This window comes from Pelodiscus sinensis, chromosome 9, assembly GCF_049634645.1.
Source record: "Pelodiscus sinensis isolate JC-2024 chromosome 9, ASM4963464v1, whole genome shotgun sequence".
NCBI classification, from domain to species: Eukaryota; Metazoa; Chordata; order Testudines; family Trionychidae; genus Pelodiscus; species Pelodiscus sinensis.
The window spans coordinates 14826374-14844806 of NC_134719.1; the positions used below are offsets into that span (position 1 = coordinate 14826374).

At 40.3% G+C, this 18433-nt stretch overlaps 1 protein-coding gene across 3 annotated transcripts in view; it reads left to right on the forward strand.

Annotated features, from left to right (window-relative positions):
- The window catches only part of HOOK1 (hook microtubule tethering protein 1), a 54121-nt gene extending 36929 nt beyond the window's left edge, over window positions 1–17192 (forward strand). For all 3 annotated transcript variants that reach the window (XM_075936094.1, XM_075936092.1, XM_075936093.1), the window contains exons 17-22: window positions 1099–1133; window positions 8554–8636; window positions 9017–9117; window positions 9447–9548; window positions 10896–10964; window positions 13862–17192. In XM_075936094.1, the coding sequence (XP_075792209.1) occupies window positions 1099–1133; window positions 8554–8636; window positions 9017–9117; window positions 9447–9548; window positions 10896–10964; window positions 13862–14029 (558 nt within the window). In that variant the 3' untranslated portion in view covers window positions 14030–17192. The remainder of the gene's footprint in view (window positions 1–1098; window positions 1134–8553; window positions 8637–9016; window positions 9118–9446; window positions 9549–10895; window positions 10965–13861) is intronic.
- Window positions 17193–18433: the final 1241 nt, after the last annotated feature.

An 18433-nucleotide genomic window follows, 5' to 3' on the forward strand; every position in this document is an offset into this window, starting at 1 on the left:
ACTAGTTCTCAAAATGCTTGTGTTTTAGCCTCAAACTTTCTTTAAATATAATACAAATTATGCCCCATTTCCCGTTCAGTCTTGGTGATGCAGATAATTATTATAATGGCAATAAAGCTGTGGCTTGGTGGGTTTTTTTTATTAGCCTAAGATTTAGTTAGTCAAAATTATGGCACAACAGTTGTGGCGTGTGGTTTTATTTATTTATTTATTTATTTATTTATTTATTTTTATTTATATATATATATATATATATATATATTATTTTGTGTTTGAATGACAGGCTTTCATCATTCTAAAGAATTCCCTATTCCAGAATAATTTCCTCTGGATTATTTTCCCTTTGAGGTTGGAGAGATTTTCTTCCTGTGGAAATGGAAATAGTTCTGTCTTCAAATCCTACTGGTTACAGAATCTGGGAAGATCTATGCTGCCAATAAATCACCATGACAAGTTTATATTGTTTGGCTTTTTAAAGTTAATCACATTAGCCTTGCTATTTTGAAGCTGAAAGCCATGCCAAGTTTTTGAGTCTGTAGTTCTCCCAAAGTTAGTGTTTTCATAAATTGATGGACATTCAAAACTTAAATGGAAATCCTATGAATTGGCTTCCTTTGCTTTCGTGTTTGTTTTGTGTGGAGGAAGAGGTTAGCTTTTTGTTTTGTTCTAACCATTTATGAGGGAAATATTTCAAATATATGAAAATAAATCAGTTTTTAAATTCTAAATGTTCTAATAGTCTAAGTAGTAAAGTTAATGAAAAATATTTGGAGTCTGATTTTGTGATCATGTCGTCTTTATTTCCTACTTTCTGACTCCTCTGTCTCTGCCTTTTTACTTTTTTGTCAAATGATTCTATAATAAGTATACTATAAAATCCAGAATGTCAGTTATGCAAAGAATATGCATAAAGTGTTATGAATGCATAAAGACTATTACACTTCCAAATTGTGCAGTAAAATATGCATGTGAAAAGTAAAACTTTTAAAAACAACTATTTGTAGAAATTGGAGCTCTTATTTGTATGTACATCACGATTTATATATTTAATTTTCTGGGCTATAAAGCTAAATTCATTTTTAATTCTTACTTTTGTAGTCCAGCAAGCTGAAGCAGAAGTTGGAAGCACATATGTAAGTAAAACTACCTGATATTTATATACAGTGGGTGGGGGGAAGAAACTGACCTCTAAATTTAAGTTTGGTATAAACAGAGATGGGAAATTGAGTTAAAACTGCCACTCTGCCCTTTGGTCACCTCATCAGGGCTCCCAGGTGTCACGTATTGTGTGTCAGTCACACCTGCAGCTCAGTCTTTTGGTCACCAAGTCCACTGCTGCAGTGTTGAGTAGTCAGCCAAGCGAGTATCTTTTCTGTGCCTCCTCACTGTGCTGGATTTTAGTCACAAAGTAGTTCCAGGATGGGCAGTGGTTCTCAGCCCCACAAGCTCCCTCTAACTTTCTGCTCTCTCCTGTGTTCTTGCAGCCAGCTACACTGAGTTCGCTCTACTTCCTGAACAGCAGCCCCTTGTACCCCAATAGCCTGTAATTCCCTACTTCTTAAACACCCCAGCACTTACCTATAGCAGCCAAAGCTGCCAAATTTTGCATAGTTCCATGTCCTGTCTCCACCATTTCTTGGTGCAGTCTGTGTTGACCACAAGCTCAGTTTATGATTATATGCAAATTAGCTCAATAACAGTTGTAAACAACATCTGCACAAAACTTGAGAGCTGTGCTTCATAGTGACGTGGTGTTTTTGCAAGTCACTGTTCTGAGATCCCTTGCAAAACAGTGTGTTAAGCAAACATGGTGAATGTTCATCTTCTCTGTTAAGTGTTGCCTATATTGATCCCCCACTTTTGCAACATGTATATGTAAGTTTCAACTTTCTGAGAGTCTGAGGGTGGACATAGCCTTCAGAACTATTAGCGAGGCTTAGTACTGTGCCCTTAAGCTTGCACTGAAATACCCTGCCTTCCCGTCACCAGAGGCTCTCTAACTATTGTGATTTCATAGTTTCTGTTGGCTTTCAGTATTTGTGCATGTATACAAGGCTGCTGTAGGTCCATTTGTGCCAATGCATTCAAGTCCGAGACCCTTACTAGCAGTACTAGCAGGTAGTGCTTGCACCCTGCCATCTTTTCATGCAGAGGCAAGGGCAAAAAGGCATGGTCATTACCTCTGTTGTAGTTCCTTCTTTCCACTAATGGCAACAGTTAGAGCTCCCCATTGTGCTTGTGCTTTGGTTTGTTTAATGTTACTGGGGGGGAAAAAAGTCTTTGTGTACAAAATTTTTAGAGATTTTTAACATTAGTTAGTGTTAGAGCATAATTGGCTATGAGAGTAGTTTAGGTAGCTCATTCATTGGTGCTGGGTTTCTTTCAGCAGAGATCCCCAGCATTTAAAAGATTTCCATTAAAAGCATTTGCGGAAAAGAGCATCTAGATTGGCATGGAGGCTTTTCCGCAAAGCCAGTTTTTGCGGAAAAGCATCCGTGCCAATCTAGACGCGCTTTTCCACAAAAAAGCCCCGATTGCCATTTTCGCGATTGGGGCTTTTTTGCGCAAAACAAATCTGAGCTGTCTACACTGGCCTTTTTGCGCAAAAGCTTTGCGCAAAAGGACTTTTTCCCAAACGGGAACAGCATCATGCTTCTGCAAGAAGCACTGATTTCAGACAGTAGGAAGTCAGTGTTCTTGTGGAAATTCAAGCGGCCAATGTAGACAACTGGCAAGTTTTTCCGCAAAAGCAATTGCTTTTGCAGAAAAACTTGCCAGTCTAGACACAGCTGTTAAGAATAAATGGTCTGTTTATTTCCTCTTTCCTGTGAGAACGAAGAAGCAAAGGGACTTCTGTCTAAAGGCACATTTATTGGAAAAGCATCCTCTTTCAAAGCCTGACCCCAGCCATGAAAAGATGGGAAGATTATTTTTTTTAGTGCCTTTCTGGCTGCTTTCAGTCTCAAAGCTGAAATCAGGAGAAAAGTGATATTCTCCTCCTGTGACTTTCTCAAAGCCTTCAAAACAGTCTTCATCTTCCAAGGCTGACAAACTGTCCAGGTCATCATCGCAAAATGGACAAATCTGCAAAATTTCCTCCAGTGTAGGAATGAAGGTCTGGTCATAAACATCAACCTTGACCAGTAGTCTCTGAGGCAGCAGCATCAACTCTCAAACTCCAGCAGGGTCATTAAGATTGATATAGCTGGCAGAGAAGGTGAAGCTATCTACAGCACTGGCACCATTGGTTCCAGTGCCACTTGCCTTATCTAAGCAGCAATTATCTCCAATATCGGTACTGTGAATGTCCCTGCAGCAAAAAACTTCATGCGCTTCCCTGCTCTGGACTCTCCTTTTCATCACCACGTTGTACTGATTGCTGTAGCTTTAACTACACTGTCATGAATAGCATCATTTATTTTCACTGTACCATCAACACACTGTTGCCAGCACAGCTGCTACCACCTGCTACATCATTCTGCATTCCTTAGCTATACTGGCTCCCAGTGCACTATCCTCTCTGCAGTGTTGGAGCAAATGACCTCCTCCGGTGCTTGTGTCTGTCAGAGAACATTTTGTCTGTCAGAGAACATACCTAATTTTGGAACCAGAAGAGGAAGAGTAATCTAGTGATGAACCCCCACAGGTCTTTGTTTTCACATTCTTCTTTCCCACAACTTTTAGTCATCTTCACCACTGCCTGGAGACTTCAAAGTCTCTCAGGACCGCACAAGGGGTACATCTACACAGCAATGTTATTTCAGAATAACTGGCATTATTTTGAAATAATGCGCATCTACACGACAAGCCTTTATTTCAAAATAATGGCAATTTGGAGGACTTCTTACTCCAACTCCTGTAATCTTCATTTTATGAAGAGTAAGGAGAGTTGAAGGGAAAGTGTTCTTCCTTTGACTTCCTGCTGTGTAGACAGCAGCAAAAGTCAAGTTAAGCAATTTTGACTTCAGCTACGCAATTTACATAACTGAAGTTGTGTAGCTTAATTCAGCTTGAGCTCTGCTTAGGTGTAGACATACCCGAGATGTAAAGTAGGAGTGTAGCCAAAGTTGTGCATGGCAGCCTGCACAAGCTTTTAGGTATCTTTTACAAGCTCCTACCCTAGCAAGGGTTTTCCTTCCCATTAATGAAGCTATTTCAGATCCTGCTAAAACCTTTTGGCAGACCCCAGCTTTCTGTTCCACCTACTGCCAAACACATGGACAGGTGTTGTCAAGTTCCCTAGCAAGAATATGATTTTTTTTCCCCCCACCTACTTTGTCCCAGGCTTCTTGCTAATCACGATAGTGATCACAGAAGTCCTACCCCAAAGAACAAAAAATGAGACTTTTATATACAACCACAAACTTTCAAATAAGGATGCCATATTATCAAGCGTTGTCCAGATACATATGTTAATTGGTTAGTATTGGCAAAATTTGCAAGTTGCCTGAAGAATATAAGGACCAGTTTCTGGCAATAGTCTCAGAAGGGCCTATCTCCAAGTGTCCATCAGTGCATCAGATACCACTTTGCACTCAATGGCTGCAGTCAGTTCAGTGAGGCAGTCTTGGTTACAGGTTTTGGGCATCCCTAGAGAGCTGTATGACACAATCAAAGATCTTCCATTTGAAGATTCTAAAATGTTTCCTTGAATGACTGAAAATACCATGTTCTCCCCCGTCCTTCCCTCCTCCCCCCTCCCCGCCGCCGCCCCTTCTCTGGGAGTTTATATTCCAGTAACAAAAAGACAATAGCTCAAACCTCAGACACACTATTGATCCTCATTCTGTCAACTCGGACTTCAGGATCCTTCCTAGGAGAGATCTAAACTACCTAGCTGTTGGACATCAGTTTCTTCATCAACAATCTTGTCTCACCAGATGTCTGCATTGAAACAGTCATTTTGATACGTTGACAAAGGACAGCATGTCAACCACATCTCAGCTAGAGCAAATGCCTCTTCGTGGGAGGTGCTTCTCAGTCTCCTTTGCCATGCATGGGCTGAGTTTATATCAGACAAATGGGAGCTCAGCAGTGTGAAAGAGGGATATGTTATCCATTTGACTTCCCTTTCCTCAATCCATCTTCACTATCCCTTTTCAGTGACTGGTACAGGAACCCAGGCCTGTACTCTAAACTGGTTCCAGCCCAAGGACCCGATGACAAGCAGCCTTGGTTCCTGTGGGTTCCCTACTGGGTTTCCTGGGCTTCTTCCTGCTTACCTAGCTTCCCCCTTCTTGGGCTTGCTAGTCTCCATCTCCCACCATCCAGTGAGCCATTGCAGATGACTTCCCTGCAGCCTTTCTCAGCAGTAGCTGTCTCTCATATGTGAGCAGCTACCTGGCTTTATGCAACCTGCTTCACCATTCCTGCACAGGTGAGCCTATATTTACTACCTGCTTCTAGCCCAGAGCTCCCCTGCTTACAGACTAATTAGCTTATTGAATCCACCAGTCCTAATTCACTGCTGGCTGGGCTGGTGTGGGCATCACACCCCATCACAACATGACAGTGCTCCCCTTTCTATCCTCTCTTCCAGCCATGAATATGGTAGAGTTGCATGTGCTGCCTGCTGTTACTGCTAGCAAAAAGTCTCTAACTTGAGTTCATTGGGTGCATAAGTTAGGGATGTCAGCATGTAGATGACTACTTGATTAACTGATAAGCCCAAACTTATTGGTTAATCCTGTGGACTACATGCACTCACTCCCTTCCTTCCTCTCTGTCAGAGGCAGCAAGGTGGGAGAGGCAGGAGCCCGTGCCTGTGGGGAGTCAGCTTTTAAGCCACCTCCCCACGAGCACCAGATATGCCTGCCCTCTCCACCCCCACCCCTGTGTTGCTGCCTCGAATAGGAGCCAATACATATAAGGAGCCAGCTTTTTTCTGTGTGTGCCGGCTCCATGGACCTGCCTGCCTCCGCCCTTACTGCCTCCTACAGAGGCAGGGAGGACTGGCAGGAGCCAACCCTCTTCTCTCCCTCCCCTCCCTCCCCCCACTGCACTGCTGCCTCTATCAGAGGCAGCAGCGCAGGAAGGCAGGCAGGGGAGGCTGCCATGGCAGCAGCCCCTATTCACAGTGGCCTGGGCTCGCTGCAGATAGAGGCTGCTCTGCGACAACAGCCTGTGGCTACGGGGGAGATCTGAGCTCCCCATGGACAAAGGCTGCTCCACATTCCACAGAGCAGCCTCTGTCCACGGTGAGCCTGGGCCTGCTGCAGACAGAGGCTGCTCCATGGTATCTGTCCCTGTTGGTAGGGGGTCTGAGCTCCCCGGGGACACAGGCTGCTGCCTCCCTGCACCTCTTCATCTGTATCTGTGGCAGCAGGGGGCTCCCCCGGAGTGGGACTGAAGTGCACTGGCTGCCAAAATTCAAAGTCCCTCCATCCCCGGGACCATCGAATTGCTGTTTAACAACTAAAATTTTATGCGGCTACGTGACTATTCAATTACTATTTAACATCCCTAGCACAAGGGCCTAAGTGGAATATCATAGAACACTGGAACTGGAACAGACTTCAAGAGGTCATCGAGTCCAGTCCCCTGCCCTCATGGCAGGACCCAGTACCATCTAGACCATCCCTGATAGATGTCTGTCTAACCTGCTCTTAAATATCTCCAGAGATGGTGATTCCACTACCTCCCTAGGCAACTTATTCCAGTGTTTGGCTACCCTGACAGTTAGGAAGTTTTTCCTAATGTCCAACCTAAACCTCCCTTGCTGCAGTTTAAGCCCATTGCTTCTTGCTCTATCCTCAGAAGCCAAGGAGAACAATTTTTCTCCCTCTTCCTTGTGGCATCCTTTTAGATATCTGAAAACCGCTATCATGTCCCCTCTCAATCTTCTCTTTTCCAAACTAAGCAAGCCCAATTCTTTGTCTTCCTTCATAGTTCATGTTCTCTAGACCTTTAATCATTCTTATTGCTCTTCTCTGGACCTTCTCAATTTCTCCACATTTTTCTTGAGATGTGGTGCCCAGAACTGGACACAATACTCCAATTGAGGCCTGATAAGCACAGAGTAGAGCGGAAGAACGACTTCTCGTGTCTTGCTCTTGTTAATGTATCCCAAAATCATGTTTGCTTTATTTAAAAAAAAAAGTGTCACACAGTTGAGTCATATATAGCTTGTGGTCCACTATGACCCCTAGATCCCTTTCTGCAGTACTCCTTCTTAGACCGTCATTTCGCATTCTGTATGTGTGAGATTGATTGTTCCTTCCTAAGTAGAGCACTTTGCATTTGTCTTTATTAAACTTCATCCTATTTACCACAGACCATTTCTCCAGTTTGTCCACATCATTTTGAATTATGACACTATTCTCCAAAGTACAGTAAATCTCCAATTGTCCGGCATCCAGTGGTCTGGCACTCCTAATAGTCTGGCACCAACTGGAACCCGGAAGTGCTCCCATCAGCCTGACAATTGGAGCTGCCCAGAGACGGCGGTGCTAGAGAGGGGGCAAGAGGCAGGCAGCTGTTTTAGGAAGGCAGGCAGATGGGCGGGGGTGTCAGCGGGGGACTGCATGGCGAGGGGCGAACCCTCCGCTGTGTTGCAGGGAGGTGGTGGAAGCCCCGCGCAGCTGGCTTGCAAGTGGGGAAACTTGTAAGCAGCAGCAGTGGAGAGGAGATTAATTCCTGCCGACTGCCCACCTTAAATAGCTACCTGCCTCTCGCTTCCTCGCCACCGCCGCCTACAAGTTTCCCCACTTGAAAGCCAGCTGCGCAGGGCTTCCACTGCCTCCCCACAACACTGCAGAGGGTTCGCCCCTCCCCACGCCATTTCCTGCTGATATCTCTTCCTCCCGCCCCCCCCCCCCCCTCCGCTCCATGCAGTGCGGGTCCTGGCAGATCTGTCACGGCACCCCGCCGGAGTATACTCTCGCATATCCGATAATCCGGCACCCCCTGGACCTCAAGGGTGCTGGATTATCGGAAATCTACTGTAGTTTGCAACCCCTCCCAGCTTTGTATCATCTGCAGACTTAATAAGCGTACTCGGTATGCCAATATTTAAATCATTGATGAAGATATTGAACCAAACCGGTCCCAAAACAGACCCCTGCGGAATCCCACTTGTTATGCCTTTCCAGCACCGATTGTGAACTGTTTATACACATTCTCAGAGAGTAGTTATTTATATGTGCATAATACATTTCAAAGTACAACATGTATTATACAGATATGTAATTGTCCTTTTTTAGGACTTTTTTCTTTTATTAATATAGCTCTTTCTTTTTTTCCACTGCCATAACCATTCTGAAAAGAACTCTTTTCAGCCTATGTAGTCTCTGTCCATAGGAGGATAGTATGCTCTTTTTAAGTCTAGGTTGAAGAATTTTTCCAAAAGTGTCTCAGCTCAGAGATGTTGACTTTTTTTACCCCCCCTTTTTTTTTTCATTTTTGAGTTGAGAGAATATCTTGATATTTAAGCAACAACAAAATTCTCTTACCTGTATCATTTTTGGATATATTTATTATCTGAAGAATTTTCAAGATTTCAGTTGGGTGTGAAATTAGGAGCCTAACCTCTGGATCCAATCTCTAAATCCATAGAGAAAAACTGAATGAAGTCCATGATGAACTGCAGAAAAAAGAGGCGCTTTTTGCAGAGCTCCAGCCAGATGAAAATCAGAACTGTAAGTATCTTCATGGGGTTACATCATAATTGCTCCTGAACGTACCTCTGTAGTTATAATTCCCTCCAGTAAAGACATACCATTTTCAAACCAGTTTTAACTTGCAAAATTAAGGTAAACTTGAAACAGAAAAAGAAGTGTCCCTCTGTCCCCATTAGCCTGCTCCCTCTGTTCTCTCTTTCCCTCAAGGCATTCAGGGAACTGCAGCTGCTGGGAATCCTGTAGCTTCCTTCATCTCTCCCCAGCTGGTTCTTTTACGTTTGACCTGGGCTCTGCTGGGACATTAATGTTAATCAGCAGCACTGCAAAATATTAATGAAGTTTTAAAAATACCTGATCTCTCTCATTTTGGTGGGTTTTTTATTTTTTTTTCTAAATAGCTCAAAAGATTGATGAGCTGGAGGCAGCTTTGCGTAAAAAAGATGAAGACATGAAAGCAATGGAAGAAAGATATAAAATGTACCTGGAGAAAGCCAGAAATGTGAGTGGTGTATTTCAGAAACAATAGCCTTCTCTCTCCTCCCCTTCACTCTGCTTCTATGAATCAGTGAGGCTGACAGACTTCTCAAATATCAATTGTGGGTTTAGGCCAAATTCCTTGGTTACTATAACTTGCATGCAGCATAGTGTAGAATATAACCTCAAATATGAAAAGCTGTTATTGACACTTCCATACTAATTGGTATCTTCTGTCATATTGCTAATACTATGTCCTTCATTCAGATGTCACCGTGGCATATTTCATTTCCATCTGAGATGTGATTGCTGAAGATAAATCATCAAGCATAATTTTTTTTTTTTTAAATACAGGTGATAAAAACCTTAGACCCCAAACTAAATCCAGCATCAGCAGAAATTATGTTGCTAAGAAAGCAGCTAACGGAGAGAGACAAAAAAATTGAAGCACTGGAGGTAAAACTTCTTTTTCTTTTTTGAAATCTTGTATGTCTTAAGTAGAGCTCTCACTTGTGTATGAGATGCTGCAAAGAGTCTTGGATTCTTCTGTTTTCCTATTACTTGTACTGCACAACCCATCAAACACAGAGATTTTACCTTGATTTGCCGACATTCTGTCCTGAGGTGAATCTGTCAAGACTGTTCTTGTGTATATACATACTATACAAGATGTTTATTTTTAAGGTTGTTTTATTCCTTATGAAAAACAATGTATTTTAATTTTAAGCTTTCCAGAGGAATTTAAATTAAACAATAGCTTAAATATAGTTCTGTCAGCACATTACAGTAATTTGGTAATCTGTAAATATCATGGATTGTTGAATGCAACATATGATTTAAGTATATTTTAGACTGTTCTGCGTAATGATCTATTTTGATATAGAATTGTTAAAATAATATTAGAGAAACTAAAATATTACATGGGTAATACTGAAAATGTTGTTCCTAATGATAGCTATTGGGGTAAATATAAAATTTCTAAATACAGTTCTTAAATTTTAAGGGCTCATCCTGCACTTGTGTACTCAAAATTCCCATTGACTCTTCTATATACAGACAGTAGACTAGGACCCTACATTATTAAATCAGTGGGGATAATTGCTTATTTATGGCTGTTAAGACAGTGGATTTATCACTTTCTGCAATATTTATACTGAACATATTCTTGATTTATATATCCACAAAAAAGCTTCTTGTTTTTAGTGATGCATTATTTAAAAATGTTATCAGTCTGTCTTATTAAAGATGGTTCCTTTTCTTGCAATAATCTCTTGTAGTAATAAACAATGTTATCACTTTTATAGTCACTTTTGAAAATACAGGCAGTCCCCGGGTTACATGGATCTGACTTACATCAGATCCCTACTTACAAACGGGGTGAGGCAACCCCGCACTAGCTGCTTCCCCCCAGCAGACCAGGGAGACGCGAAGCTAGCGCTCCCCCACCCCAGCAGACCAGGGAGACGCGGAGCAGCTTTTCTCAGCAGACACCTCAGCTTGAGAATAAAGGACTGAGGGAAGTGAGTTGTGGGAGAATAAAACTGAGCTCTGGAGAAATGTTTGGCTAGAGTTTCCCCTACAATATGTACCAGATCCGACTTACATACAAATTCAACTTAGGGACTGTAGGTTTGTTCTTATCTTGTACATAACCCGGGGACTGCCTGTACATATAATCATTTACACGGTTTTAGTTGCAATATTTGTATATTGCTCTACTGAACGTGTTTCTTAGTCAAGTCCTTTAAGGAGAGTGGACTTTGATAAAGTTGATTCCCTTGTCTGTTTAATTTTTCTTTCTAGAGTGAATGTAAGATTGCCAAGTTGCGTGATTATGAAGAAAAGCTAATTGTATCTGCATGGTATAACAAGGTGGGTGAAAGCAATCCATTTGTCGGTCAGTATGGTAACTTAAGTCAGAAGGTACTCAAGGTGATCTTATACACAATTTGAAACTATCATTTTCTTGCTGCCTCGATCTATGAAACATAAGAATGGCCATAGTGGATCAGACCAAAGGGTCCATCTAGCCCAGTATCCTGTCTTCTAACAGTGGCCATTGCCAGATGCCCCAGATGTGCATCAAATGATCCCTCTCCTGTCATCCATTTCCATCCCTTGGCAAACAGTGGCTAGGGACACCATTCCTACACATTTTGGCTAATAAGTATCCTCATGAATTTATCTAGTTCTGTTTTGAACCCTGATAAAGACCTGATTGTTACAACCTCATCTGGCAAGGAGTTCCACAGGTTGACTATGTGCTGCGTGAAGAAAACCTTCCTTTTGTTTGTTTTAAACCTGCCACCAATTTGGTGACCCCTACTTCTTATGGAAACAAATGAATAACTTTTCCTTATTTACTTTCTCCATGCCTGTCATGTTTTTATAAACCTCTATCATATCCCCCCATCAGTCTTCTCTTTTTTAAGATGAAAAATCCAAGTCTTTTTAATCTCTCCATCTGGCACCCGTTCCAAACCCCTCATCATTTCTGTTGCTCTTTTCTGAACCTTTTCCCATGCCAATGTATCTTTTTTGAGATGACCACACAGTATTCATGCGTACCATTAATTCCTATTGAAGCAATAAGATTCTCTATCTTATTCTCTGTCCCCTTTTTAATGATTCTTAACGTTCTGTTTGCTTTGACTGCCACTGCACATTGAGTGGATGTTTTCAGAGAACTATCCACAGTGACTCCAATATCTGTCTCTTGAGTGGTAATACAAAATAATGGGGACTAATTTAGCTATGTGTAGTTGGGATTATTTTTTCCAATGTGCATTACTTTGCATTTTTCAACAGTAGAATTTTTTTGCCATTTTGTTGCCCAATCACTTAGTTTTGTGAGATCCTTTTGTAGCTCTAGACAGTCTGCTTTGTTCTTTACTATCTTTAGCAGTTTATCATCTGCACATTTTGCTACCTCCACTGTTTACCCCTTTCTCCAGATCATTTATAAATAAGTTGGATAGGATAGATCTCAGGACGGACCCTTCAGGGACATCATTAGTTACCTCTCTCCACTGGGAAAACTGATTATTTATTCCTACCCTTTGTTTCCTGTCCTTTAACCCGTTATCAGCCCATGGGAGGACCTTTCTTCTTAGTTCTCAAAGGATAACTTAAGAGTCTTTGGTGAGGCTTTCTGTTCAGCTAACCTCATTTTTGTGTGGTCCCTCTTTCTGAATTAAATGCCACGGTGTTGGACTGCTGAGGTGTTTTTCCCACCACAGGGATGTTAAAATTTATTACATTATGGTCACTATTTCCAACCGGTTCAGTTATGTTTATGACTTGAACCAAATCCTGTGCTCCACTTAGGACTAAATCAAGAATTTCCTCTCCCCTTGTGAGTTCTAGAACTAGCTGTTCCAAGAAGCAGTCATTTAAGTATCAAGAAACTTCATCTCTGCATTCCGTCCTGAGGTGATGTGTACTGAGTCAGTGTGGGGATAGTTGAAATCCCCCACTATTACTGAGTTTATTTTTATAGCCTTTTTAATCTCCCTTAGCATTTCATAGTCACTATCACTATCTTGGTCAGGTGGTCAATAATATATCCCTACTGCTATATTCTTATTATTGGCACATGGAATTACTAGCCATAGAGATTCTGTGGAATATTTTGATTCAGATAAGATTTTTACTTCATTTGATTCTACTTTTTCTTTCACATATTGTGCCACTCCCCCACAAGCATGACCTGGTCTATCCTTCTGATATATTTTGTACCCTGGTATGACTGCCACTGCACATTGTCCTCATTGATTGATTGTCCTCATTCCACCAAGTTCCTGTGATGGCCATTATATCAATATCCTCCTTTAATATGAGTTCACCCATCTTACTTATACACAAATTCTAGAAGTTTAAAAAATATTTCAAAAATTTGTCACTGTTTATCTGCCATTTCCTGATGTGTTTGAATGCCACTTTTTGTGATTTGATTTCTCTCGTCTGAACTTACCCATATTTAATCATCTTCCATCTTTTCCTCCTTACTAGAACATAGAGAATCTCTATTAACAGATGCTTCCCTAAGAGATGTCTCTGTCTGATCCATGTGCTCCTCTGCACCTATTGGCTTTCCACCAGCCCTTAGTTTAAAAACTGCTCTGACCTTTTTAATATTAAGTGCCAGCAATCTGGTTCCAATTTGGTTTATGTGGAGCCCATCCTTCCTATATAGGCTCCCACTTTCCCAAAAGCTTCCCCAGTTCCTAATAAATCTAAACTCCTCCTTCCTACACCATCGTCTCATCCACATATTGAGACCCTGCAGTTCTGCCTGCCTTCCTGGCACTGCGTGTGGAACTGGAAACATTTCAGAGAATGCTACCTTTGAGGTCCTGGATTTCAGTCTCTTTCCTAGCAGCCTAAATTTGGCCTCCATGACCTCACTCTTATCCTTCCCCGTGTCATTGGTACCTATATGTACCATGACCACCAGCTCCTTCCCAGCACTACACATAAGTCAGTCTAGATGTCTCAAGAGATCTGCAACCTTCACACCAAGCATGCAAGTCACCATATGGTTCTCCCGGTCATTACAAACCCTGCTGTCTAATGATCAGATCCCATTACTAACTCCTACCTTTTCCTAATAATTGGAGTTTACCCCAGAGAGAGATCCTCAGTGCAAGAGGATCCACAACCTGTTTCACTGATAACTACCATCATGTTTTTGAAGCCTGCATTACTTTTCCAGTTACTTTTGATGATGCGAAAGAGCTGTCTAACTCACTTACTTGATTTCTTCCCAGAGCCTGGCTTTTCAGAAGCTCAGCATGGAATCCAGATTGATGAGCAGCAGTGCCTGCAAAGACCCTGGGTCGTGCCCTCCTGGACGCTCTTTCCTAGCACAGCAACGACATGTCACCAACGCCAGAAGGAATCTCTCTATTAAAGTACCTAATGCAGCGTCGGATTAAATGACAAAGGAAATGTTTACACTGAAGTGTCCTTAAAATATTTTGTAGCTTCCATTGTAGCTACCTGACAGAGGAAGAGATTGTGAGGCTCGGTCTCAGCTATTTTAACATCAAAACTTTATTGAATACACAATGGTAAATTAATTTGGTGAATGATTTATAAAAATCAACACGTGTAGTTCTACTAAGAACTGTTGCACCAGCAACCTTTTCTAAAGAGCAGCACCTAAATGGAAGCAGATTTGAATAGCTGAAGTATGTGTTTTCAAGCACAGCTTTAAAGATTTATATTTATCTTCATAGTATATTGTACATAAATACAAAAAAATTGGCAATATATATTCTGTTTAATATTTTCAGTCAGGATTTGACTGGTTTTTATAGCAGAAGAACAGTTTTATGGAAAACATCAGAAAAGTGATAAGTCTGGGTATTTTTGTTCAGTTCTTTATAATTTAAGGAAAAGTCAGATAAATGTACAAGACATCTGCTATCCCAGACCTCAAAAGATGAACATAGCTAAAAGGTGTGACATTTTATCGGGATCATTGAATTGATTAACCTTAATTTGGGATAATGCACATTATGTATTTTATGATGTTTAAATAAGTCTTTGTAATCTTGGATCATTTAAGCATTATACGCAGATGGAAGTGGCTCTTTCCTAAAATCTGTGTATTAGATCATTTTAACATTAGCATTAGCACAGTTTTTCACACCTATTCATAAAACACTTCAATTGACATTTTACAAAATCATTTTTTTCACATTAACTTACAAAAAAATCACTGTTTAAAAATAGTTGTGGATTTTCCATAATCTTTATAAACTGCCTAGACCAGTTTGTCACATAAATAGTAAAATAACACAGTGAATAAAACCACAGCAGACTGAAAAGAAACCTAATCGAGCAAACTAATTTTAAAGATGAAAGGCTACTGTACCTGTTTGTAGCCTAATATGGTAAACACAATCACGTGCTTAGATTAGAAGAACATGTGTAACTTTTCAATATTAAAGCCATATGGATTTGAGAGCTGGACTCAATTTTTCTTGTGAAATTTAAAAATAGGTGTGTCTGAGTTTGTAATGCAGTATGAATTTTGAGTAGCATTTTTTTCCATTAGGTACTTCACAAGCCTCTAATAAGGCTTATCCTTTGATATCTTGCTACCCTAAGGTCCTGAGAATTCTGGAATTTGACCTGCATGATTCCAGAGGAAAAGTGTGTCTGCTTGTAGCATTTGTATTTCTTCAGAAAGTGTTTTATTCTCTTTACAGTACAGTATTATAAATTTAGGCATTCAATTTGATTTCCTCAAAATATTTATCAGAGAGCTTCAATTATTTGTAATAAATATTCTAAATGAATTGTTATTTTATCTTTCAAGTTCTGTCCTGCAGAATTCTGTGCTTCTGTTGCTGTCTTACTGATGCAGTGATATTACTGGGCTGTGTTTTTTATGTTTTCCTAGCTTTAATTGCTTGTTAATATTATTAAAATGTTTGGGTGGGGTGATAACTTCTGCAGATATTTTAGCATGACTCATGTTTAAAAAGTTGTGTATTTCAGTATGTTTTGTCAAATGTGGGACAGAATTATCACTAGTAGCATTGAATAGGTGTTTTTTCCCTGTAAATGCGATATCACAAACACAGTAATTTTTGGGCTTTCTTTTGAAAGCACTCATCTAGAATATAGTCCTAATGGATTCTGTCATACTTTATCACATTAGTGGTGCAGTGTCAATATCAAAAGTCAGGTGCTAGTACAAATAACCCTCCCACTAACCCTTTTCAGAACTGCAGACAGCAGTTCCAAAGAACTTGAATGAGGAATATAATCCTTTTTTAATTAACTGAGGCTGTCAGCTAAATATTTTAGTGGTTATTCAAGGTCAGCTTGGATTTTCAGGGACGGATTATCTGTACCAGGTGTTTCTGGGATGTAATTTTACTTAAAATTATTGGAACTGGTAAAGCAGTATGTAACTTCCTTAGCATTTATTCAACACTAGTAAGAAATTGTGAAAGTGCTATTGTCGCATGTCTCATTAAAGTTGGACCTCCACCTTTGTGTGAAGAATTGATCAGCAGACCTCAGTATTTGATCATGAGCCATTAATGTGCTATTCATTTCCACTTGTTTTAAGGTGGTATAATAAAAGGTACAGTAGGATTAACCTTTTGAGCATGTTTTGATAATCTTTATTGATGTCATGCTCTTTAGAAAAGTATTGAATTATTTAGCTACAAATTACTGACCTATGTATAATTGTTGTTTCTCAAATTTACTGAGGACAACTGGGGTAATCCAAAGACTGAGACTATTTGCGTCTCGTGGTAAATCTAATTTATGTTGTCCAGTTGTCACAGCTATAAATGCGTATAGATTATTAAATGAGGTAATTGACTCCTGCTGTATTTCTCCAGTATAGCTAATAATGTTGGGAAAAAATAACTGTCTAATAAAGCTGGTAATATAGATCCCATGATGAAAGGAAAAAATGCCCTTTTGTTCCATATGTTGTAAATTACAAGAGGTTTATTTCATTAATAGGTTTAGGGATACAGATTTTAGCTATCTTGAGACTAGTTAATTTAAGATATTTGTATGAGATTAACGCTGCTACTTTGGTTGAAATATGGCTGTTTTGGTGGTTTTTATTAATAATCCTAATTTTGGATTATTAGTTTTTTGTCATTCCTAGGTGTTTCAGGTCACTTTAACACACCCGTATTTTAAAATTTTAAGAAACGTTCAGTGAAATTATTAAAATTTCACCCTATATTGATTTTTCTTAGCAAGAAATATGCACAAGTATTTTATTTTCTATTGTAAGCTTTTACTTGGTGACAACTAGTAAAAAGCAATACTAAAGTTTTATTTAAGCCGTCATAAACAGAAATTTTTAGAGAATAACACATACTGCTTGGCTACTGATATCTAGAAGTAAATTCCCCAAACCTTTTACTTTTCTTTCCACTAGTCCTGCCAGGTTTTAGATTTACAATGTATCAATGTCTACATCTTCTGTTTTAAAAACAAATGTAAAGACTGTGTTATTACATAGAACTGGAAAAAGTTGCACTAACTTTTAAACTGGCTGTATTCTTTCTCTGGAAAAATTCTTTTATATTCACATAAAGATTTTTAAAATGATTGGAGTGGTCTCTTTATTTTAAGTACAGGCAGTCCCCGGGTTACGTACAAGATAGGGACTGTAGGTTTGTTCTTAAGTTGAATCTGTATGTAAGTCGGAACTAGTACATATTGTAGGGGAAACTCTAGCCAAACATTTCTCCAGAGCTCAGTTTTATTCTCCCACACCTCACTTCCCTCAGTCCTTTATTCTCAAGCTGAGGTGTCTGCTGAGAAAAGCCGCTCCGCGTCTCCCTGGTCTGCTGGGGGGGGGGGGGGGGACGCTAGCTTCACGTCTCCCTGGTCTGCTGGGGGGAAGCAGCTAGTGCGGGGTTGCCTCACCCCGTTTGTAAGTAGGGATCCAATGTAAGTCAGATCCATGTAACCTGGGGACTGCCTGTACTGCATTTAGTAGTCTCTGTACCTTAAGCTCTTTGTGATAGGATCTGTCTCTGTCCCTACATTTGTAGATGTACTGACCAGCACCTTTTAGGTGTTATCATAATTACTGTGCTTAAAATGTTTGAAACTTACAAGATATAGATTATTTAAATCAACCTTGAGGTCCCTTGTTCTTGCCATCAAAGTCCTGTCTAACTGAATTCCTCCTACCTTTCTGCTTATTTTCATTCAACTTGCATTACTACCTTTTCTTCAAGGGATTGTCCATTTGTACTTCAGTTTTAGCAGCGCACACACACTTCATACACATGAGATTAGGTTATTTTGTTAATTTGGGGCTGCACCTCTACCCTTTTTGCCTCCCGGTGTTTTGTAGCCAAGGGTATAAAGGACAGACTGGCCACAGCTCCCCTTCTTGCCTCCCAGCAGCACTGAGATGGAACCCTGCCAGCCTCCACATCTTTGTGCAAGTGTTTTCTAGTTTTGACTCTATTAATCCTTGGGATACTGGACCTTTTTTTTTTATTTGTGTGCTGGAAAATTGAAAATAAAAATCTTGCACTTCAGAAGTGCGTGGGTTCTGGATCTCTAGTTCCTAAAACATCTCAGTCTAAATCTACAGGATTTAAATTAGCAGCCTTGCAGGAGGGACATACTCATATTAATCATGGAGAATCAAGGTGTTGCTTCTGCCTCACTGAAGCATATATAGCCCCATAAGTGCTTAGTGTTTGTTTGGTTTTTTTTAAACAAAAGGGCACATACACAAGGAAATCCTTCCAAACATGTTTTTCCTAATGGAAAGATCTGAGAATTTATCTTCTGTGCTAGATGGCTGCTACTGCTCAGTTGGCACCATA